The sequence below is a fragment of the Erpetoichthys calabaricus genome, chromosome 8 (genome assembly GCF_900747795.2).
Source record: "Erpetoichthys calabaricus chromosome 8, fErpCal1.3, whole genome shotgun sequence".
Classification (NCBI taxonomy): Eukaryota; Metazoa; Chordata; class Cladistia; order Polypteriformes; family Polypteridae; genus Erpetoichthys; species Erpetoichthys calabaricus.
In genome coordinates this window covers 89,451,748-89,476,320 of record NC_041401.2, presented here as the reverse complement: position 1 = coordinate 89,476,320, position 24,573 = coordinate 89,451,748, and the positions used below count along the sequence as shown (strand labels likewise).

The 24,573-nt window shown below is 40.8% G+C and overlaps 1 protein-coding gene across 1 annotated transcript in view; it reads left to right on the top strand.

Moving 5' to 3' along the window:
- The window catches only part of sez6b (seizure related 6 homolog b), a 592,309-nt gene that overhangs the window by 531,561 nt on the left and 36,175 nt on the right, over positions 1-24,573 (top strand). Inside the window, 2 exon segments of the mRNA XM_051930231.1 lie at positions 1,724-1,920; positions 15,693-15,887. Of these exon segments, the coding sequence (XP_051786191.1) occupies positions 1,724-1,920; positions 15,693-15,887 (392 nt within the window).

The window sequence follows — 24,573 nt, the reverse complement described above, 5'->3', positions numbered from 1 at the left end:
ATTAAAAAGCTCTTGCCTCCTAACTGTCTACCAGTATGCCAAAATGATGTTTTCAGCTAATGGTGCTGAGATGAATGTACAAGTTGGATGGAGGGGCCCCCAAGGTAATATTCAGTTCACACTGAGGAACATAAGCATTGGCCGAAGGAGTTTGAGTTGGGTCAACTGGTGATTTTTACTTTCTAGTTCCACCAGCACCTCTCCAGAGAAGGTGTTTTTCCTTCAGTGGAAACCATTAGTTTAAATTGGGAAAATGGATGACTCATTAGAACTCAACAGCAGCACTGTCTAGAGCCTTTGCCATGCCTTTAGTCACACTTTCAGTGTGCTACATGTCTGTGATCACACCAGCCACTTATAGTTGCTTGGCAACGTCAATGACTCCTGAGACTGTAACAGCTTATTAGCTTTTACAATTAAGTAGTCTATTTATACTTGGTTAGGGCTCGAGTATTGAGTCCCCAGCTATGGTTTTGCATTCCTGACATTCTTCTGTTTATGTCCTTGTGCATTTCTTTTTACGACTTCATCTTTTGTCTAGGATGTTCATTATGCGTTCCGACCTTTAGAAAGTTTATTGACCATGGCCTTGCCAGTTCCTCTAGCTTCCCTGATTATTACCTACCCCGAGGTTGTTACATAAATTTCTCAACAACTAATAAGAATTCATGTTTGAACGGTTTCAACAGCTCTGAGTTCCATCCTGTGCAGTAAGCCAATTTTGAAAACCTTACCCATTTTGGCAGTGACAGCTAGGCAGTCCTACGTCAATAGCTCAGCTGGAGTTGGCCTTGCACAGAAAGCACAGGAGATTAGTTAGGGATAACACCATGCAGGAATCTTCCAATGGGAAGGATGCCCTGCCATACGTACCATAGCCCACTCATCCCATGGAACTGAGCTTATCATCTTCAGTATGGCTCTTCCTGAAGCATGATGGAGTATTGAGTCAATGTACATCAGTTTCTGTGCCTCACATTACAAATACCCTTTTCTGACACTATGCCCAGCTATACCTTTATCAGCTTTTCATATTTAATGAAATTCCACCCTTTATAAACAATGTGAGAAGGAGGAATTATTAGAAGCAAGACTATGTTAAGAAAGAAAAATGAGGAGAATGTGCAAAGAGAAACATGACAAGAGGAATGAAGAGTAAGTAGCACTGGAGGAAACAGTGGCAGGTTAAAATATAAAATAAAGTTAGCAACCCCACATGGATGAAACATTCTAAGTAATGTTTCTAAGAAGCATTCTAAGTAATGAGGAGGGAGAAGAAAAGAAATGTGTTGTGACATTGAAAAAGTTAAAGAAAAGCCATGGCTTGTCAAAGGAATAGAGGTTGGTGCCATTGTAGGAAAAATAAAGGTAACTTTGTTTTAGTGCCATTTTGTGTACATTGTCCTTACTGAAAAATTATGATGGGAAAAATTTTATTTGCAATGCGGTGGTTTTTCACATGAATATTTTTTACAAGATGTTAATAACTAAAAAAAAAAGGTTTGATTTGGCTTGACTCGATTATAACCTTTACAAAGGTTGAAACGTCAATAAGGATATGTAGACTTTTGTTGACTACTATATATATTTTCTCATCTGCACAAAATGTGTGTTATTATTCAGTCTAGAGAACGGAGACGATTCTGTTGCTTTCACTGGAGTATTCAATGTGTTATATTACATGGCAGAAGATTTTAAACTAATTTGTATGCATTTTTTTTAGGTTGCACATAAGCAAGAGTGATGTTCTCACTTTCTACGATGGTGATGATTTGACTGCGAGGATTCTGGGTCAGTATGCTGGCACACACAGACGCTTCAAGCTGTTCACATCCATGGCCGATGTCACCATCCAGTTCCAGTCTGACCCAGCCAGTAACGTGTTTGGCTATCAGAATGGCTTCATCATCCACTTTTTTGGTGAGCATGTTTTTTAGATTACTTGTGGACATCCATTTCTGCTAAAACTATCTTCTTTGGGAGGCGCTGCCTGACACTGTGCATGAACAGGAAAGATGGAGGCTGAAGAGCTGTATCAGAGAGCTCCTGGTGGAGTCCAGTCTGGGTGATAGTCTGTCTTAAAGGAGATGGCTGAGGGCAGATATTACGCTGTAGATCAACATAGACTTAGAATTCAGTTCAGGTGGGTGATGATTCCTCTCCAGACTTTCTTCCTGCTGACATAATTAAAAACAAACACAGTTAATGACACTGAAGTAGAAAATTAATTAAGACTGTTTACAATTGAGAAGTAGGATGTTTTGAAAAGCTGTGGATATTTTTCTTTTTGGTAAAGCATTTTAAATCAAGAAATAAGATTTCAGGGCCCATAGGACACATTGCTACTTTATTCACAAAACACTGAATCGTTAAGCCATATATGGAAATATGAAATTATGAAGTGGCTACTGCATGATAAGTGAGTCTTTGTGTGTTTAAACAACAAACAAGAAAAACATTCAGAATGAGACAGAGCAGCTACATACACAACAGAACTAAAAAATAAATTCTCAAACCTGCTTCAGTGAATGGTCACAGCAAGCCAGAGCCCATTCCAGTGGCAGGGAGAACAGGACCAGTTTGAGATATGAGAGGAAAACCAGAATAAATGGAGGACAACCAGTGCTGAAATGGGGAGAATGTGCAAACTTCACTCAAACCACTGGAAGACCATGAGATTCAACCCCAACACTTCAGATTCATGTGGTGGCCACAGTAACTATTGTACCGCTCTTAAAAAAGCAGGATTGAACAACAATGCATATGCACTGTATACTGTCCAAACAAAAGGCAAAACGTTTTTTTCCTTAAACGTCCAGGGACTTAAATTTACTATTGTGATTAAATCTGGAGATTTATGCATATTTATGTTTATTGTGGTCATCTTTAAAATCGCTCTTCATTACTACGTGCATTTCCAGTTTCAGGAATTTACATTCCCAGCATGCCACTTTGTAAGCCTCCTTTTTCCAGGTTTGTTTTTAAAAGCACAAATCCACCTTAACATTCACATGTGAATCGTACTGTCTCCAACATTTATTCATTTTCTAAACTCATGTATTTCAAAACAGAGTTATGGGGGACCAGCTCCTACCCCAAATGTAGAACGGCCCAAATTTGAAGTGTTTCACTGCCTAACAAAGTATGAAAAAGGCAATCAGAAAGCTATAGCCCTCATCACACTTCATCACTTTTCCAGTGATTTTCAGTCGTAGCCTTCATTTACATTTACTTGGCTCAAAACAAACTTCTAACTGATGTTTACCCGTGTCCTCAGTTTAATGTGTCCACATTTTAAGTCACTCTGGATAAAAGCATTTGCAAAATGTGTAAATATATAAATGTAATTATAGATGATCAGAGCAAGTTGAGGGTGGTCGTGTAGTATGACATTCCCAGTGACTCAGACATTGCTCTCTGCTTCTCTCCCGGACAAAATCAAGCAGGCTTAATTTTGTCTTAAGTCATAGTGGTGGGCTTTTGTGTGTGCAAGAGTTGACAATAAATGAGCACTCCATTGTAAATACAGTGCATATAATGTAGCTGTAAGGAGGGATGAAAAGCAGATGATCTGGACCAAGCAATCAGAAGAGAGGTCTGCCTGTACCATGTCTCGTTTTTGTTGTAACAAGACAGAAGGGAAAAAAAAAGTCAAGATTGCAGCTGAACTTACCACACCAGGAAAACATGCATACGACCACCGGTGCTTTCAAACAGAGCGTTGATTGGCTGTCAAAATACGGTGGACTTGCTATACATTGGAAATTTTAAACTGACTTGAGAAGTTGTGAGGCAGACGTGTAACCTGTCATCCCCAGCAATTTGTATTTGTGTAATTTGACATCCTCAAGGTGATGAAGTCCAGAAACCGCAGTCAGGTTATTATATACAAGTTTTGTTAACCAGCCGTGGTATGAATTGAAAGGTGATGTGGACTGGGTGTCACCTATTAAATGTGTATGTGATGAGCTTAGATGAAGACGAATGAATACGGGATCGGTCGGCTGGCGCCCCGCCCGGGGTTTGTTTCCTGCCTTGCGCCCTGTGTTGGCTGGGATTGGCTCCAGCAGACCCCCCGTGACCCTGTGTTAGGATATAGCGGGTTGGATATTGGATGGATGGATGGATGGATGGATATGCACATACAGTAATAAGATATCAAATGACTTTGTGGTTCAGCCTTGGATAGCTGAAGCAGTACTGTAAAAATTAGCTTTTATTTCAGTAAGTGTTTGCACCTCATAGTCTTATTACAATTCCAAAATCAGAAGTGTGTATTTAGAATTATGCAGATATGCACTGCAAACACAGTTATTTCCAATCTTTGTTTCTGCTGTCCTTGTTTGCTTAGAGGAAGATAAAAGCAGAGAGGGTCACACTGCCAGGCTTGTGTTCTTTGTCTGAGCAGCGTGAAAGAAAAAGCATGCATGTCTTCTGGCAGAGGGGGAGATGGACAGACTTGTCCACTCAGCCAGGCTTGATAACTTGAGCATGGCACATCCACAAGGCATAAATGAATTGGAAAATCGGTCCCAAGTATTCAGGTCAATAACACGGTAATTATTTTCATCACATGCTTTTTCGTGGGCCTGGTGCTTTCAGAGAACTGGGCTCGGACTCTACTGCTAGTCCATTATGTAGCCAGTTTAAGCCATTTAGTCTGCACCTGTACTAATTTGTATATCCTGTAACACTTCATTCCACAGAGTATGAAATGTTTTATAGTCTGGAATGTGCTACAATATATAAACCAAAACTGATTGATCAAATAAATTATTATGCTTTAAAAAAAAAAAAGCTCCTGACTCATTAATTATCCATGCAAGATCATTAAATTGGTCCACCGTTCCATATTTAGAAGACCCAGCACATGCTTCTCTTCAGTAACTTGAACACACTCCCTTGTACAATCCCAGTCTGCCTTTCATGACATAGATAAATTGAAAAAGCATGTTAGAAATGACACTCATACAATGTCCAGTGCTTCTGTATTTTCCACCAAGGCTCATCCACCCTGGCAGCCTTGCCTTTATGGGGCTTCTAATTCATCACAGTGACCTAGCTCAGCGTCAAAAATGGACACATGCAGTAGTCCCAACAGGTGACTACTGGACGGCTTCTTTTAGACTGCTCCTTCCATCTTTCAACATCATCTTTATAACATTAGATAGATCAAGTGTCTCTCAAGTTTTCACCCAGTGACCGCCCACACATGAGCCTGTGGATGCCACAGCCAAGGTGGCCTTACCAGCACCTTTCATATAAATCTAGAGACAAGTATCTACTGACAGTTTTCTTTCACTTAAAAGGTATAATACGTGCTATCTTCTGTTAATTACTTAAAAACGCTCTGCCTGTCTTAAAGCAGAGTTGGGACACACTGTGCTACTACTCCCTCTGCAGTACCACTTGGACAATATTACACTGTAAAAAGTTGTAAATCACAACGATAATGGCAAGAAAATGGCAATTAAGAAATTAAATGAGACAGAACTTTATTACCCTTAGAAGTGTAAGCCTTTCATTTAGAGAAATTGCAAGAAAAAATCATATTGTCACTGAGTACAGTGGTGTTCTACAGTATCCAAAGGCAATTAGAAACTGGAAGAAACTCTGATAGGAAGAGATCCAGCAGAGCCAAAGTCACAATACAATCAGAAGACAAGTTTCTGAGGGTCATCAGCTTGTGTGATAGGCGCCTCACAGCACATCAGCTTCAAGCACAGCTTAACAGTGGTGGAAAAAAGCAAATATTAATTTCTACTGTGCAGAGGAGACTTTGTCCAGTCTGCACAGCTGGAATTTTAAGGCCCTATTTTGTCCTTTGAGGAATGACTTTCTTACTGCCACTTGATCTGTCAAACCTGCAGCATGAAGTCCTCTCTTCATATCCATGTATGAAGTCATTTAGTCATATGTTCAAAAAATCCCAGACACATATATATTTTACTAAAATATTGTTAAATAAACCACTCCTGGAAAGCTCTCCCCTGAACTTAAATGGAACATGTTCCGGTGCAAACAAGCATTTGAATTTTAGACCCCAGCCTCCCATAAGATAGAGGAAAACCCAATGCAGTGACGAGAGGCATCTGTTAGGCAATCCGAGGCAAGTTGAATCAATACTATAGCTACCTTAGATTGTGTAGAAGCTGCGCGTCCAGAAAATATGACATCACATGAGACATCAGTTGAATCACTGACATTTTGACTTATAATGTCAGTAAGCAGGATGCTATCAAGGGCTGCAGTCACTGTTTATTATAAGAGTTGAATTGTCTGAAAAAATGTAAAAATGTTCTGGTCTGCATCTTTGATTGACATTGAAGTGACATTATTACACTTTATCTCAACGGCACAAGGCACTTGCAAGGATTCCAACACCTCCTTGGAACCTTACATTTGAGGCAGTTCCAGAATAAGAAAATAGCAACCCTCATTTGAGATGTTGGATTTCAGGATAGGTTCTCTACATTTTTCATGAGCTTTATCCATTTCACCATCAAAGGGGCTAATGCCCAGCATCTCAAAAGTCGGTTGCCTTCCTCACATTTTAGGGGACACTCAAACCTAATACCATCGATAGTTATGACCAAATGAGCTGACAGACGGGGACAAATCACACGTGGTGCAAGGGGATGGTATAAAAAGTGTTCCATGCTTTTATTATAAAGAATCAAAACAAAACCAAAAACAGAGTCCACAGTACAGTGCTCAAAAATCCATAAATAAATCTATTATAATAAAAAAATCCTGGGACGAGACGTGACTTTTTCAGAGAGATATTTTCACGTCCCACGAGACGAGACTTTGTGCCAAGAGATGTAACCACGCCTGGGGCTGGAAATAAAAGACAAAGAGTAGATGACAAAGTAGAATGTCGTAAAGAATTCAAAAACGTTGGCGCGATACACATGCAGAGCAGGTTAGAGATAATGAAAGTACGAAAATTCCAAAGTCTCAAAAAATGATAGTAAAGATTGCATTAGCGCAAACAAACGGAAATTTTTACTTGGTGAAATAACGGAACAGCGAAAAGAGATTGAATATATTGTTCAATTTAAACTTTAAGTCGGAGACTAGTAGATCATCTAATTCGTGTTGCCATCAGGGAAAAGTAGTGTTTCTTCCCAATGAAGAGACATATCCGCGAGGATTAAAAGATTTTCTGTTTGCTGAAAGTGAAATCCACATATTCAAGTGGCAGAGACGCGAAGTGGCTGGCACGTAGCACAGGCTGGGGGTGTTGGTGAGTGAAGCAAGCAGAGGGCGAAGCCCCCTAGTAATCCATAAAAACAAGTGAATAATGGGGGATAATATCATAATATCGTATATACTCACATATAAGTCGGGTCTTGAAACCCAAAAAAATGATCATAAAATCAGATCCCAACTTATACGCCCATTCAAAAATACGACACTTCATTTTTTTTTCTTCTTGCTTCCTCCAATCTTACACCAGTTTCTCAGACACATCGAATTTTGATGCAGCAGCGCAGTTACCAATTTCTTTTGCCACTTCCACGACTTTTAATTTAAAATCAGCTTCATATTTTCTTCTGATCGAACGCTCCATCGCAGATAAGGGATGCTCTTATGATAAAGGTGTAAGAGGGTGTGACATACAAAAAAACACAAAACAGTGCAAATGTCCCTTTGGAATAGTTCAGGTATTATTGTGTGGTTACAATACATAGAAAAAAAAAGGCAGTGTGCTCTGCGGTTACTCACTCAGGTGGACGTTCGCATATCATAATCTCTTGGAGTTTTCTGTATTCGACTTATACGACCGACATTATAAAATACCGGAAATTATACGGTAAAATCAAGCCCCGACTTATCTGCAGGAGAACTTATCCGCATGTATATACGGTAAATAAATCCATTAAAAGCAGAGGTTAAACATGCAGTCACTGGCTCCTTTAGATCCCAGCCCACCTCCTTCTTCTTCATCTCCCCGGCTCACCTATAACTTGCACAGCCGGTGGAGACTCAGCAGCCATAAACTTCATCCCCCAACCCCTGTCTTGGCTGCCTTCTCACAGCACAGCCGGACCATTCGAGGTCAGCACTCCACCCAATTCTTCACGCACCCGCAGTCATAACTCGGAACCCTGGGGAGGTCATTTGCCATGCTTGCCCCGCTCCACACCAATGATCAATGGGGCGAACCAGCCCCTAGAGTGGCATAACCTACTCTCCTTTGCAGGGTCCCTGTTCATGCTGCCTTTCTTCTCTAGGTGGCCAGATCGTAATACCTGAGACTGCTCTTCAGCCACCTTTTAACCTATGTTCATTTTCTCATTACTTTCCATCTCCTTTTTTCCCTTCCTCGCACTCGCACTTCTCTTTTTAGATATGGGGACATGGCACAAGTGTGGCGATTAGCAGCTCCCGGCATCAGTTACGGACATGGACGATTCCTCACCTGTGCACTTAAGTGTGGAAATGCCCACACCATCTTGCATCTGGGAACTGCTCCAGCCACACTACCACACCCCCTTCCTTAAGCCCCAAGTGTGCCAATTATTTATTTTAAAAGGCAATGAGCCACATACCTCACTTTACCAAAACAACTATCTATCCATTTCATTTTTGCCCATCATCATACTAGCATTATATTTTACTTTGTATGTAGTGAGCTCACTTTGTGACTCCTTAAAGACTGTTTGGGCCCTGTGCTTGGTTAGATTTTATTTGTACACATGTGGGTTCAGTTTTGTATTGCTTGTAGTCCGAACCCTTCCCTTAGACGTGTCTGTCAAGGGCAAAAATAATGAGAATATTACCATCCAATTACACAGCTCTAAGTATCTGTGGAGCATATAGACCCACTCCGCCACTCCAAAGTCATGATCCTCAGAGTGGGGGGAGCTGTAACTGACCCTTACATTTTGAAATTGTCAGTTACAGGGCAGAAGTTAATTTAGATGCTTTTGACAGACCTTAATACTATGATGAGAACTTTCTCACTATTGAGAAGGCCTACTGCTGTGTCAAGGCCTCCAACATTGTTAACAGAAAATGAAGAGCAACACCTGTAAATGGTGAAGATATTGCAGAGGGCACTGGGCAGACAAGGCACAGCATGGTTCTGTTCATCCATGCAATGTGCTCAACAATAATGGCTGCTACACAGTAGTGAGAGGGAGTTTAAAAGAAGGAATTAAGTAAAAAGAAAACAAGATTTTTTTTTCCTTCAGCTGTGTATGTTACACAGTCTCTTTCACAAATTCTTACCGTGCAGGTTTTAGATACAAATCCTAGTAAATGCTAAGGTGACACCTAGGATGTTAAGAGCTTTAGCAATGCTTTGCTCTGCTAACTCTTCTCTCTCGCTTTCTCTCTCTCTCTGTCTGCTAGCCATGCCCTGCAGCTGTGCCCAGCAAGATGCCTTTACATTAATAATTGAGTGACATCTTGTTTTTGTCACAAAGTCACTGATCTTTTAGGGACTGCACTTTGACCACTTTTCTTCACAATCCAAAAGGTGGTCTTAGGGATTGTTGGGCCCGTCTAAATTAATCACATCTGATTACTTTAAACTTTTTGCCCCCCCTGACCCAGAATGCAATAGCTTACATGCAGAGTTGAAGCTCTCTGACATCTCAAATGTCACCACAATTCATTTGCTTCATTTCTGTAGTTAACAATTCATAGCTGCTCTGCCCCTTCTTTAAGAATGACCACAAAGAAACAAAGTGGCTTTGTGTGTAAAAGGCCATCTTTTCTCTAACATTCAGAATTCAAAGCACAGTGGGTGCCACCAGTCTGTCTGGAGCACCATAGTCAGCTAAAGACAGCTGCAGGAGTAATAATGATTCCTGCCACTTTAGTTATTTAATATTAATATTTACTAGGGGGCTTTGCCCCCTACTCACTTCGCTCGCCAACCCCTCCACAATCCTCCCCCAGGCCTGCACTATGTGCCAGTCACTTCGCATCTCTGCCGCTCACGTTGTGAAGAGGGGGGGCTGAACGCACCCCAAGGAGACACGGTTGCTCCTCTGAAACCCCCTCTTAAACGGTGATATAATGGGAAATAAATAGGTTTTTTTTTTACCTCCTCTTTGCTCGATCTGCTGCTGGCTTGCTGCTGCTGTCATGCTGCATGATCTGCATCTCGTGCGGCGCACTTCTGTCATATCACCTATGTTCATACATTCAATCTCTTTTTGCTTTTCCCTTAACATCAAAATTGCATTGAATTTTGATTCTGGAATTACATCATGACAACGCAACATATAACTGCCCGTGAGTGAATATCGTTTCTTTCTCTCTACAAGAAATGTGTCTGACAATAGCATTCACACAAATGAGAAATGATTTCTCTCACGGGATTTCACTTTTACCAAACAACAAATCTTTTAATTCTCGTGGATACGCCTCTTCATTGGAAAGAAATATTACTTTTTTTTCCCTGATGGCAACACGAATTATACAATCTACAAGTCTCCGACTTAAAGTTTAAATCCGAACAATATATTCAATCTGTTTTTGCTGTTCCGTTATTTCACCAAGTAAAAATTTCCGTTTGTTTGCGCTAATGCGATCTTTACTATCCTTTTTTTGAGTCTTTCGAATTTTTGTACTTCCATTATCTCTAACCTGCTCTGCATGTGTACCGCACCAACATTTTTGAATTCTTTACGACGTTGTACTTCGATGTTTGACTCTTTGTCTTTTATTTCTGGCCCCAGGGTTAAATCTTTTGGCACAAAGACTTGTCTCCTGGGACGTGAAAGTGTCTCTCTGAGAAAATTACATCTCATCTCCTTCCAACCTTCCAAGATTTTTTTTTATAATGGAGAGATTATTTATTTAATATTAATATTTAATTATTCAGAGCATGTCCTCTTATTAAACATATGAGGATGCCTCATTCTGGAAGGAGTTCTACAACTTTGTTTTTCACTTGAACGCAAGGAATCTGCAGTGCAGTCTTACATGGGCTGTCCCAGCCAATGACATGTTCACAGATCTGGCCTGGCCATCTGCTGGGTCTGCTGCCCCCTTCTGTGGGAAAGAGGACAATATTTAACTGCTATGAAAAGTGAAACAAATTTTTATCTGCACCTGCAGGGTGTGCTAAAGGCAATGATGGCTTTCACTGTATTGTGCATTTTTATTTTTCAGCTTTCCCATAGGTGGACAGCAAGATGGTATAGTAGTTAGTCCTGCTGCCTTATAGATTCAGCATTCTGGGTCTAAATCCTGCACCTGGCCTTTGTCTCAGTGGGGTTTGCATGTTCTCCTCATGTCTGTGTGTTTTCTTCCCAGGTACTCAGTTTTCACCCCAAAATATGTTAGCTTTATTGTAAATTCTACTGTAAATTGGCACTGCCCATGCAGCCTGGTTTCTGGCATGTGCCCAGAGGTGCAGTAAAGGTCCCAAAGAGTAGGATTAAGTGGATTTGACAATGTTATGTAGTCTGAAAACAGCAAATTACTTGTTTGACCAGAATAATCTGTCAGAAGTAAACTCAAAATGGATACTGAGAAGGTCATGTGGACTTGGTCAGTGGTGAGCCACATTACAGCTGATAGTACTTGTTTTATATCCATTGGGGTAAGGAGTGCTTTGAAATGTGTTTAAGTATTAAACACATGATTTTTCAATTGCTTAGTCAAAATGATCAGTTACTTGTTCATTTTTAACATTTGGCTTTTTTAAATAAAGTCATTTATTTTGCTTTTTTGTGCTCAGCTTTATTGTAAAAAGTGTTATTTATTATTTTTATTAGCTGTAATTTACAGTTATTTTTTTCCTTTAAACCTTTTTACATTGGTGAGCACTGAGTATTGAATATTTTATAATCTGCAGCTTGCACTACCACATCTAATGACTCAAATTATCAGTTTCCTCAGCAACCTATAGATGACAGAGCTTATAGCCTTAAGAAATAACATCACTGTGACAGATGGCAAGTACTTTTAGATAAAAAATAAAGCCAACGCATCTTGTCTTTTATTGGAGGAGCTCGGTCACACTGTGTAGACCTCATTAGTCCATATACTAGACAGACCTCTTCAGGCATTATTTCATTCATCCATTTTCTGAATCCACTTACTCTGTTTCAGGGTTTTGGGGAGATGGAGGCCATCTTGGCTGCATTTGGTGTGACATCTGCTCACTGCATTACATTCTCTCACACATGCTGACATGATGACTGTGGTTCCCAGATGTGTAGTTTCTGCAGTACAACCTCATCCCCTGTGGTTCTCAACAGGTCCCCCAGGGCTACTGCATTACACTGAGACATTGTTCCTTCTTTACCCTTGACTGCGTGGCCCAGTTCAGCAGCAAATGCATCATCAGATTTGCTGATGACAACCATACTGATTGGTCTGATCATCAATAATAATGGACCCACTTACAGAAATGAAGTGGCAGAGCTGGCTGCTCGAATGGTGCCGTAACAACAACCTTACACTGAACACCAGTTAAAACCAAAAGAGATCTCTGTGGCCTTCATTAGGCATCTCACAATGATCACCACTGATGACTCTTCTGTTGAAAGTGTCAGCAGCTTTGGAATCCTTTGTCTTCAGATCTCACAGCAGGTGAGGTGGACAGAAAACACTCCATTCACCTCATCAGTTCGGGCTAGGAAAGCTACACGCAGGGCTGAGGTCTGGACAGAAGATCACATGAACTCAGCCACCATCCATTGACAGGACATACAGTAAGTCAGTCACTGTTGCATCAAAGCTTGAGGTACTTCATATTACTGGACTGAGACCATCTGGGCCACAAGCTGCTCACCCCCAAGAGTCTGCTAGTAGGTTTTGCTGCATTACAGTACTGACTCCCAAACTCAAGAACAGTTTCTCCTCCACAGCCATCCACATCTTAAATAGACAGGTAAGGTGCTCATCACTATTTCATGCACCAGTATCTACTGTATGTGCACAGTAATAATGCTATTTGTTTCACTGCACTGTTTTGCACTCATCTTGTGTACTGCAGTGTTTGCTCAGTCTGCTCCATGTTTTACTTTGTGTGCTGTCAATTGTTTCTGTTAGTGAATATAATCATTCCATTTTATTTATTTCATATGTCTAATAATACAACTTGAATTGAATTTATACTTGTCAGTCAAGTTAATCTGCACAACCTTGAGATGTCAGAGGAAAATTATATGTCTGGAATAAATCCACAGAGATGCAAGGAGAATATGCGGACTGTACACAGGCATTGAGTGGGCTGGGGTTCTAACCCAGGCCACTGAATTATGTGATTCAGCAATGCTAGCAGACCTCACTCTGGAATCTTTGTCTTATCTGGCACCTACAAGCTCTCTTTCTCATTCCACATATTTCACAAATTCTGAATTAAAACAAGCAGTGTGCACATCTCAGCTTGGTGATGAGATTAATTGCCCAAAAATGTCCCTTTAGGAAATGTATGTGTGCAGACTGAATAAGTAAAAAATATCCCACAATGAAAGCAGAAAGCTGTAACCTGAACAAGGTGCATTCTGCTCCTAACGATGTAATAGGAAAGCAGTGAGGCCTAGTGGCTAAAGCATGGGAATGCAAATCAGAGGCTCGCAGAAAAGCCTTTTGTTTAGTATATATAAATGTGCACTCGAGTGCTTTGGCCCATCCATACATCCAATTTATGAACCCACTTTCTAGGATTACAGGGAGCACGAGCCTATCCAAGAAAGGCTACACACATTCTTACCTTTCATCTCAACGCTTTGAGAGGCTTCTTCCGATCACAAACCACATACATGGGTTGTTTAATCTGTGCCACATCTTGAGACATGTGGTGTTGCTCCATTGCAACTGCTGAGCATACAACATGAACATTCTCACATATGGTCACCCTGACCAATTAGTGATTGGTTAATTGGCAGCCATGAAAGTCCTTGGGGTGTGGGAGGAAACCACAGTATTTAAAACCACACGACCATGGGTAGAAAGGGAAAACTCTACACAGGCAATGACAAGCTTTAAAATAATTAGAAATAATTAGGTGTATTTGTAGGAACTGGTGTGGGTGAACGATTTAGGGCAACCGCATGCAAATATTTTTTTAAGTGATCCCCTAAAATTAATTACATGTTAAGGCTGTGGTGTGGCAATGGGGTTGGTTAATCTGGGAAAGTTTTAAATAATAAGAGGCAAAGAAAAGAATCAAGTGGAATTTATTTATGAATTTTTACCTTTGGAATGGCATAGTAGTCTAATGGTTTTTGTTGTTCACTCACAGCTGGAGAGGGTTTGCCTGATCATTGTTTCCGTAGAGAATGCATGTCCTCCATATCGGTGTGGGTTTTCACTGGAATCACTGAATTCCTCACACCTCCCTGTGTTGTACATGTTAGGATATTTGGCAGCTCTAGGTTACCCTGGTACAATGATGTCAATGTGTTCATAAATGTGCTGTCTGCCCTGAGATGCATATACTGGTATCTCATCCTGGGTTGGTTCTAGCTTTGATCCATTTGCGGCTGTCTTAGGCTACTGCTACCTGTTTACTTGTAACACCTACACCTGAACACCAGCAAAACCAAGGAGCTGGTGGTGGATTTTAGGAGGCCTAGACCCCTCATGGACCCCGTGATCATCAGAGGTGACTGTGTGCAGATGGTGCAGACCTATAAATACCTGGGAGTGCAGCTGGATGATAAATTAGACTGGACTGCCAATACTGATGCTCTGTGTAAGAAAGGACAGAGCCGGTTATACTTCCTTAGAAGGCTGGCGTCCTTCAACATCTGCGATAAGATGCTGCAGATGTTCTATCAGACGGTTGTGGCGAGCGCCCTCTTAAATGTAGGTAAAGAAAATTAATGAATTTATGGTGTTAAATGTATGCATTCTAGTTAAAGTGGATGAGATTGTCTGTTGTAGTTCATTTGGAACTGTAAGCATGACACGTAAGCAACCAGTGCTTCAGTGGCAGAATTGTGTAAACAGTTCTGGCTAAGGTGCCTACCTTTGACTTCCAGTCTAGCCACTATATGCATAGAGCTTGCTTGTTCTTGCTATGGTTGCATGGATTATCTCAAAATATTTTAATTCTCTCTTACTTCCTAAAGACATACAAGTTGGGGCCTGGAGTTTGTATTCTTCGACGGATTGACGTCCTATCCTTCAGCCTTGCTTTGAGTCTCCAGTTTATGTTTCTAACTTGCTTCTGATAGGTGCCCCATATTTCAAAGTACTCCTTTCCCTAGTGAATTTAAAATGAGTACTATCAGCTGTAATGTGGCTCACCACTGACCAAGTCCACATGACCCTCTCAGAATCCATTTTGAGTTTTACTTCTGACAGATTATTCTGGTCAAACAAGTAATTTGCTGTTTACAGACTACATAACATTGTCAATTCCACTTAATCCCACTCTTAGGAACCTTTACTTCAGCTCTGGGCACATGCCAGGAACCAGCCTGTGTGGGCAGTGCCAATTTACAGTAGAATTTACAATAAAGCTAATATACTGTATTTTGGGGTGTAGGATGAAAGTCCAGCATATGTTTCTAAGTTGCCTAAATAAATGTAATGTAAGAATATAGTTACTTGTCATTAATATTACAAAGTGTGTGCCTGACTATGTAAGCATATTAAAGAAATTAAAATTCCAGGGTACAGACCTTTAAGGTTGAATGTGGGTTGTGGACTTTAGCCTGGTCTCTTTCTTGCCTCTTCTGATCACTTTTTCTTGTTTTTCACTATAGAGGTACCTCGCAATGACACCTGCCCTGAGCTCCCAGAAATTTCCAATGGATGGAAAACCACTTCTCATCCAGAGCTTATCCATGGCACAGTGGTGACCTACCAGTGCTACCCTGGGTTCGACCTGCAGGGTACTGAGATTCTCATGTGCCAGTGGGACCTGACGTGGAGTGGAGACCTTCCTTCTTGTATGAAGGGTGAGTGCAAATTGTCTCTGTAGGCCATCAGGTTTGTTCGCTATCAGGGATCTGTGTTTTGGGAAGTCTAGTGTGCCTTCACTAACAGTCATGCATGGAAGCTGTAACTGGTTTGAACTGTAGCTGTCATTGTGTCCCCAGATACTGTATGTGCTAGAGCATCTGAGCTTGTAAAGAAAGAGAAGAGCACTCTGGGTGGTTTTTGAAATTCTCAGCACATCCTTATTCATTATGGAGGAGTAAGCTGGGAAAAACAAATAAATCATCATTGTATTGTCATCAGCAACAATGGGGGGGGGGGGTGTTCAGGATGTCATCTCAGGACAAACAGCATCAGAGGTGCTTATATTGCTAGCATTTTAAATGTACTGTTAAATCACTAGGACTCACGACTTTATAAGTGATACGTTTGCTTTCAGCTACTGGAAGATTTCCCACATGCTGGCAGTGGTGCAGTTCTCAAGGGGCTGATAGCATATCGACTGGCATGTTAAAGTAAAATGCCTGTAAATGGACATTCACTTTTGGGATCATCTGCTCAGAGGGCCCAGCTTTAAATGGCAGTCTTTGAAGACTAGGGGCCCATTTTAATATAGGAGCCAGAATAAAGGGTGCCGAGGGCTTTGTTATTTATCTTGATGTGACAGGTTGTTGCCTTGATCTCCTCAAAAGCCTGTAGGCTGATGCTACTGCAGTGAAAAATCAGCACCCGTAACCTGAAAATGCCTTCCTGTGCTTAAATACAATTTAATAAATTAAGACACATGCACTAACAATAATGGTTAAAGCAGCAAAGAATGTTTCTGATGTGTTTGAGGTTCGGAGTGGTAGTGCTTCATCATAAGAGTACACAGATCTAATACATTTCTGTGACATCAGAGGGGAGTGTCATGGTGATGAATAGCGTGGTCTAATAGGATTTGAACTATAGTTCATTTAACAACAGGGGTGAGAGCAGTGTAAAAGTTGCTCGTTTTTCGTGTGTTTGTGTTTTTTTCCCATAGTTCCAAGTTTTGTTTCATTTGGTTGTCTGGTGGCATTAGTAGTAGTAATATTGATATGTGTACAGAGTACAGTAAAACTCTTAATTGCATATCTGACCTTCATGTAACACATCATCACTGTCCATCACAATGATAAATAAGAAGCCTTAGCATATACACAGATGTATGAGACATAGAAGGAGAGAAACAGCCTGGGAGTGGCCAATGTGGCCAAAAATCCATATACTGTACAAAATATAATTAAAAATTCTGATGGTTTCATAAACTTCATGATTGTTGCCAGTAGATTCCACTTATCCATGACTCTGTACTGGAAATGCAGATTCCATAAATGGACAGAAGGGACAGGATGCAGTCACCAAGGTGATGTCACTGACCTCACAGCTGGCAAGCCTCCCAGACAGGCCTTTCAACTTGGAATCTTTCCTCTCACTGTCCTAAAGCATATGTGGATTTATGTTATGATTCATCACTGTTAGTCACATACATCTACATAGAAGATACAAGGTCAGAAAAGGGTTTGAATGGTGAGAAGTCAACAGTAGCAGGGAATGTGAAAACCGAGTGCATGTATTTTTTTCTGTGGGGAAGAGCTTTCCTAAGTAGGAACTGGAAAAATGTTGTATCAAGCTGTAGCAGAGCAACCGGCCAAAAGAAACAGGTGGTGTAAGAGCTTCAGGCTCAGGCTCTTTGTGGAGATGAAAGTCAGTAGACAGTGGTGAGAGGGGATGCATGTCAGGTTTTGGCATCCTTTCTATGTGTACTAGGCTGGGAATTGAAGAGGAATACAAGGGCCCACATTAGAAAACTCACCATGTTTTAGTTTTCTCAATATGTAAATATCTAAAGTGCTATGAAATGTACTAGACCAAATGAAATTGACTGGTTTATAAAATCTGACAGAGGGTTTGTCATTATGACTAGTAGTAAAGGAAATGCACTGATCAAAAAAGAAAAAGAAAAATGTATTCAAGAAAAACTTTCATTGCAGCCATGGCCTGTGCAGCAGCTAATCAGAAGTGGAATCTTGTAAAACATACATGGAGAATGCCTGGCTGATTGCATAAAATAACTGTCCACTGTCACCAGTGAGGAGCGGCTCAGTGCTGACACCGCGGCAAGCTCACCCAGATGAGATGTGATACGAACTTGCAATTGGCCATATTCTTCTTTGTTTTATACTGCAGCATTCATGCTAAATGGCTCACATGAACACTGACATCCACCTGTTAAATCTCTTAAGATCACAGACAGGTTAAGTGCTCTGGGTCCAATGCTCTGCCAGCTGTCACAGTTGAACCTGCAGCCTTGTGTTCTGAAGCGCAGCCCCTGAGACATTAAGCAGTGTTGCCTGTCTATTGTTACAAATTGTTATGCCTATACCATATTGGTAAGTTATAATAAATCCCATTAATAACTTTCCCCAGAATCCTCTGTGGACAAGGCATGGTGGTTTCTCCATGACACAACAGTACTTCTGTTCATCGACTTCTTGGCTAATAATCTTCAGATCTGTGCTGCAGCCTCCAGGCAATAATAATATTAATGTGCTGGTTTGTGTATCACATAAACAAAGTGAGGTTAACAATGGCAAAAGATCAAAGCCTGCCTACCTCAGGCTACACTCAACCAAACATACATTATTCACCTTACACGCACCATAGAAGGACATCACAGCTTTTAATTTGTTTTAGTGTAGCCAGTAACCTTTCGGTTGCAGTGGAGCAACACCACATCTCTCACGATGTGGCACAGATTAAATAACCCATGTATGTGGTTTGTGATTGGAAGAAGCCTCTCAACGCATTGAGATGAAAGGTAAAAATGTATGCAGTCCTTTTTAATCCTGTACTGCACACATTTCTAATTGTGAGCAAGAGAATGAGTACATTGAGAATGATGCCAGAGGGGAATGATGTAATGGATCTGGTTTGCTGGGTCCAGTCCAGTAAGAAATGATCTCACTGCATTAAAATCGCAAGGTTTGATACTCTAGCCATTAAAATATGAGCTGTCAATTGCATAATGAGAGTCCTAATTTATTAAAGGTACTGTATATGGTAAAGAGTCAGCTCATTTGAATGACCTCTGTACATGTGTCCCTTTAAAAATGTAATCAGACACTTAATTTAGATGGTCCCATTTAAGCAAGAAGGTGGTTCAGGATGGTACTAAATCATCTAGCCTCACTTAACGTCATTCATGACATCCATTTTCTGAATCCACTTTTTCAAGTACAGGATTGCAGGGAACTGGAGCCATTCCCAATGGCATCAGACATGAAGCATAAAGACCAAATAATGTTTATTTGACTGACGCCTTTGTCCAAGGGAACTCAAAAGCTGATGATACAGTATAACTGTTTATATATTTTAAAACACACTACAGATAAGATGAAGGGTTGGTATCCCAGAAGAGATAATCCTCATTTTTTGTTTAAATTGTAGGGAGATTATCGGAGAAGGTGGTGCTGGTGTTGCATACTGTACATACATGTGACACATCCTGCACTTCATAATACCAATAAGCAAAAGCAAGAAGGGAGATTTGGTTAGGGTGTGGATTGGGTTGGAGAGGAGTTACAAGAAGGTACCAGAGTCTTCATTGGTACCTCAAGGGAGGAAAATTTAGAAGAGGACGTGAGTCAGACCACATCTTTCTCCAAGTTTCTAAGATGGAGTTGTCTCTGAGCAAGCTATGGACATTCTTGGATTGTCATGTTTGTAGAGCACCAGAAAGAAAAAATGGTCATCTTTTCCTCTAGTTTTTTTAAAGATAGTGTGATGGAAATAAGGACCCTTTTAAACAGTGGGTGTGATGAGAATGGTAGAAGGTGAAGGGGGCAGAGGGTGGGGAGTCTGGTTTTTGCAGTTAGGCTGGATCAAAAATGTCCAGACTGTTGTGGAATTAGACAAGTGACTTCCCCTGTCTCATCTACTGTGTTCTCTTACTGGATTTTTTTACAGTTGGAATGCAGATAAGTGACTTGTTCAGGGTCAAACAGTGTCAGTGATGGGAATTGAACTTGTACAAACAGTTTAAAGTCCATTGTGTTGTCCACTACACCATAAAGAATACTTACACTCCCCTACTGTCCATATACTCAGAGTCATCTTATGGATGTAAAAGGAAACCAGAGTACAGACATGAGCAGAATATACAAACTCTACATGCGGAGAGCGACCAGTCAGAAATTAAAGACAGACAGACTGAACTTTTTTTGCCCCTTCTTTTTACAGGGTCTCTTTAAATAAATAAATACATAAATTGATATATCTACACACACTGTGGTCTGAACACACATCAGAATGACTAAAAAGGAAGAAAAATGAAAAAGTGTGACAGTGCTGGTCCTACTCCGATGCTCCCTCTTCCCATTTAGGAGCTTCTCGAACCCCGATACTGTCGATAGTGTAACTGAATGAGCTGACAGATGGGGACAAATCACATATGGAGTAAAGGGAGGGTGTAAAAAGTGTTCAGTGCATTTATTAAAAATGAATCAAAACAAAACAGTGTCCAAATAAACAGTGCCGTGATTCAAAAATAGTCCATAAATAAATAAGCCATAAAAGCAGGTGGTGGATAAAATCCCAATAAATAAATCCTTTAAAAACAGAGGTTAAAAACACAGTCACTGGCTCCTCATTCACGGATGATCCCAGCCCACCTCCTTCTCCCCAGCTGACCCATAACTCGGGCAGCCGGCGGAGACTCAGCAGCCACAATCTTCGTCACGCGACCCCTGTCTTGGCTGCCCCCACACAGCACAGCCAGACCATCCAAGGTCAGCACTCCTCCCGTCATCCTTCACGCTCTCCCAGTTGTACCTCGGATTCCTGGGGAGGTCATCAGCCATGCTCACCCCACTCTACACCATTAATCAGTGGGGTGAACCAGCCCCTACAGCACCACAACCTACGCTCCTTCACAGGGCCAATGTTCATTCTGCGTTCCCTGTTTAGATGGCCGTATTGTCCTGCCTGAAACTGCTCTTCAGCCACATCTGAACCTCTGAACTTTTCGTTACATTTACTCTCTTTTTTCTTCCCTCCACTCGCACTCGCACTTCTCATTTTTATGTGGGGACGTGGCACAAGTGTGGCGATTAGCAGTTCTTGGCATCAATTACGGCCATGAGTGACTCTGCACCTATGCAGTTAAGTGATGAAACTCCTGCGCCGCATTGCACCCAAGAACCACTCCCACCACACTACCACACCCTCTCCTTAAAGCCATGAGTGCGGCAATTATTTATTTAAAAAGGCAATCAGCCGAAGACCTCAATTTGCCACAAAAAGAATAAAAACTTTTGACTTGGCTGTCCCAGTCACAGTAAGGAATTATGCAGACGTATTGTTTTTGGTATAAAGGACCCCCAGTAGTGTTTCTTGGCACACTTCTGTCCACAATGTTAGTGTGTCAGAGGATGTGCAGTGTCGTTCATAATGGCACTCAATTTTGTTTTCATTCTCTCCTTTGCTACCTCCTCCAGGGGCTCCAGAGTGCGTCCCATAACTGAGCCTGTCCTTTAAATAACTTCAGAAAGAAAAAGAAAAACAGGTCCCAGAGGTTGTAAGGCAGAATGTTTGCCTCTTCATCTTTCATTTAACTTTTCAAGCTAAACAGAGTATTCAAAGTTATTTATGATGCATGGAATAAAAGTAACAATTCTGCAAGCAGCCCAGAGAAGTGTTATACAGTGTATTTACTCTAAAAAAGCAGTACCCATACCGTTCCCTCATTGCTATCATTTAGGAGTAAATGCTGATGCAATGAACAAAACTCTTAATCAGATAAAGCTGGAGTGAAGGAGAAAATGTCGATGCAGAATATAAATATCTGAAACAACTATTTCTAAAATATAATTCAGAGTTGGAACATAACCATAGTGTAAACTGCTAGAACTGCCAGGCTTTTATTCATAACTAGATCTTCAACTGCCGTCTGGAACTCGTTCCTAGAAAATGTGGCGAAACATAATTTTCCCTTAAGGACAACGTTATATAAATCGATATTCATTCATGAATGCCAAAAGCCTTAGCACAAACACATAAACTTCATTTTATGATTCAGTAATATACTTGATTGAATAGGAAGAGTTACTTTAATGGGTATTTAAAAAGATTAACAATTGAACAGCAAAAAAATGAATTAAACTAATGATTTAGATCAATTAAACAATGAGTATGACAAAGAGGGAAAGATGATATGTTAATCAAACCATTCATGCTGTAAACTGACTTTTACAATTATCCAGTCACTGGCACCATTTAATGAGCATCAGGTACATGGTAGGAACTAACCGTGTACAGGGTAGCAGTCCATTAGAGGACATACTCAGTTTATTGTCACCATTTAACCTGAGTGTCATGGAAATGTGTAAGGAGACTCGAGCACAGAACAAGAATGAAACTCTAGGGCTGTGATGTACTGTAGCTGCCAGTCAACTTTAATTTTCTCAGTGTATATTTGAATTCACTGAGGGTTGCATTGCAGTGCTATGGGATAGCGAGATGACCTTAGGTCTCTTAAAGTTTAATACAGGTTAAGCTGTGATCATTTGTACTGCATAATCAGATTAGGTTACTCCAAAGATGGGATAGTTTTAAACCCTGCATGTCAGAACAGTGTGCCTTTCACAGGATCCAGTCATGAACATTGTTTCATTGGACTGATTTTGTCTGCCCTATAACTTAAAAATGTTGACAATTACAATTTTAGCAACCTTTGAGTAGCACATTTCCATTCCTTTAAGGTATTCCGCCATAAATAAGCATCTTCAGTTTATTTGTTGCAAAAGAGGAATAGCATGTGAAATTACCACTTTTGTAGTATCACTTAATATGCATAGAAATATGTAGAGTGGGCCCTTTTACCAAAGGAAGAGTCTTCAGTTTGAGCGGTGCTGGTGGAGACATGCAGGTGATGTACGAGCTCACCATAATTGTTTAATTGAAATGCTAGCTGACTTTTTAGTTACTGTTTCAGGAAGAACAGCCTTCTAAGTAAATGCGGTTCCTGCATTGTCTCCTGCATTCATCACGCACTTTCACCACCCACTATGCTGATGGAAAGATGGTGCTGTCTGCTTTCATCTCAGGTTGCACTCACGGTTGATGAAAGAATTTACTGTGGTGTATCACTCAGTAGCCAATTGTTCTGCTACTAGCAGATCAGGCAGAAATCGCTGGTACAAAGCTTGTGTCGCGTAGGCTCCTGGTCTGGTTTTGTGTACTGGACTTGGCAAGCAGAGGGGTACAGCCCCACATCTATAGAGACCTGGGTTGAATTTCCAAACCTTTCTCACTTGCTGCCACTTCATGAGCACCTCTGCTGTTGAGGCTGTGCCATTTGGTGTTGGTCCCTGGCAAGACAGATACTGGTTTGTCACAAACGTTTAGTGGAAAAAGCTGTTTATCCAGCAGTGAATGATTGGGCATGGGGAGCTCTAATAATAGGAGCACTTCGTAATCTCTCATTTGTGCACCGCTTTTTCTCAGTGACATCAGAGGTGAATACGTTGAGTTAGGTCTTCTCTGTCGGTGCTGCTGGATCCCACAGGTGTCCACTGATCTTTTTAAAATAAAACCCTCTGCATATTGTCATAGCAGAGTCACTGCCATTTCCCAGTGCACATCCTGTCATCCTGATTACCTGTCCAGTATCGAAAAAAAGGTTAATATGGAATAAGCTGCAATCATTTAAGGGTAGTGCACAACCCTAAAATTAGATTAGGTTACTCCAAAGAAGAGATAGCTTCGAGACGTGCAAATCTGAATGGTAAGAAGCAATGTGTCTTTACAATGAGTCAATCATGAATACTGCATCATTGAACTGACTCTGCCTGTCCTGTAACCTTAATAATGTTGAAATTACAAATTTAGTGACCTTCGAGAAGCACAACCTCATTCTTTCTAAGGTATTCCACTGTAAAGTTTATACAAATCTTGCCTGTTTCAAAAGAGGAATGGAATGTGAAATCACTGCATTTGCAGTATCACTCTGCATGCAGTGAAATATGTGTAGCAAAAAATTGCCTTCTGTTAGAGTAGTGCTGGTAGAGACATGGTCCTAAGAGAACAGCTTTGTCATGCCACAGTTGTTAATTGAAATGATCTTTAAAAAAAGCAACTCTGTTTATTGAAATGGCAGCAAAGAGTCACTCTCATTTCACAGTACTCAAATCCTCCCAACATGGCGTTTGTGATGACGGGAGCTCCTCTTTCTCCATTTTGGCTCTTTGGTGTCATTTTTCTAGTTTTTGATGTAGAGCTGCCCATTCTTTAAACCCTGAATTTTATAATCATCAGTACTAACTGGGAGCCTGCAGCTGTTTGTGTTGACCCCTAGCTGAAAACAAGTCTATGAAAATGGTGTAGTGGACAGATTTTAGTGCTTTTAGAAGGAATGATTATTATAGTTCTGTTTAAAGAGCCTGCATCATAATGGTGCAGTGGTCTGCTTCAAGGACATGTGTTTGAATCACACGATGGTCAGTGTTGGGTCTGAATGTGTATTTAGTTCTGTCTCGCAGAAAAATTGCTCAAAAACTGGCCCATTGTGAGGGAGTGTGCCATGTTCTGAATTTTGTTTGCATTGAACTGTCCATTACTGTACTGTCCCATCTAATCCATGCTTAATGTCAAGCTCGACATAATGCATTAATATAAAAACAAGTT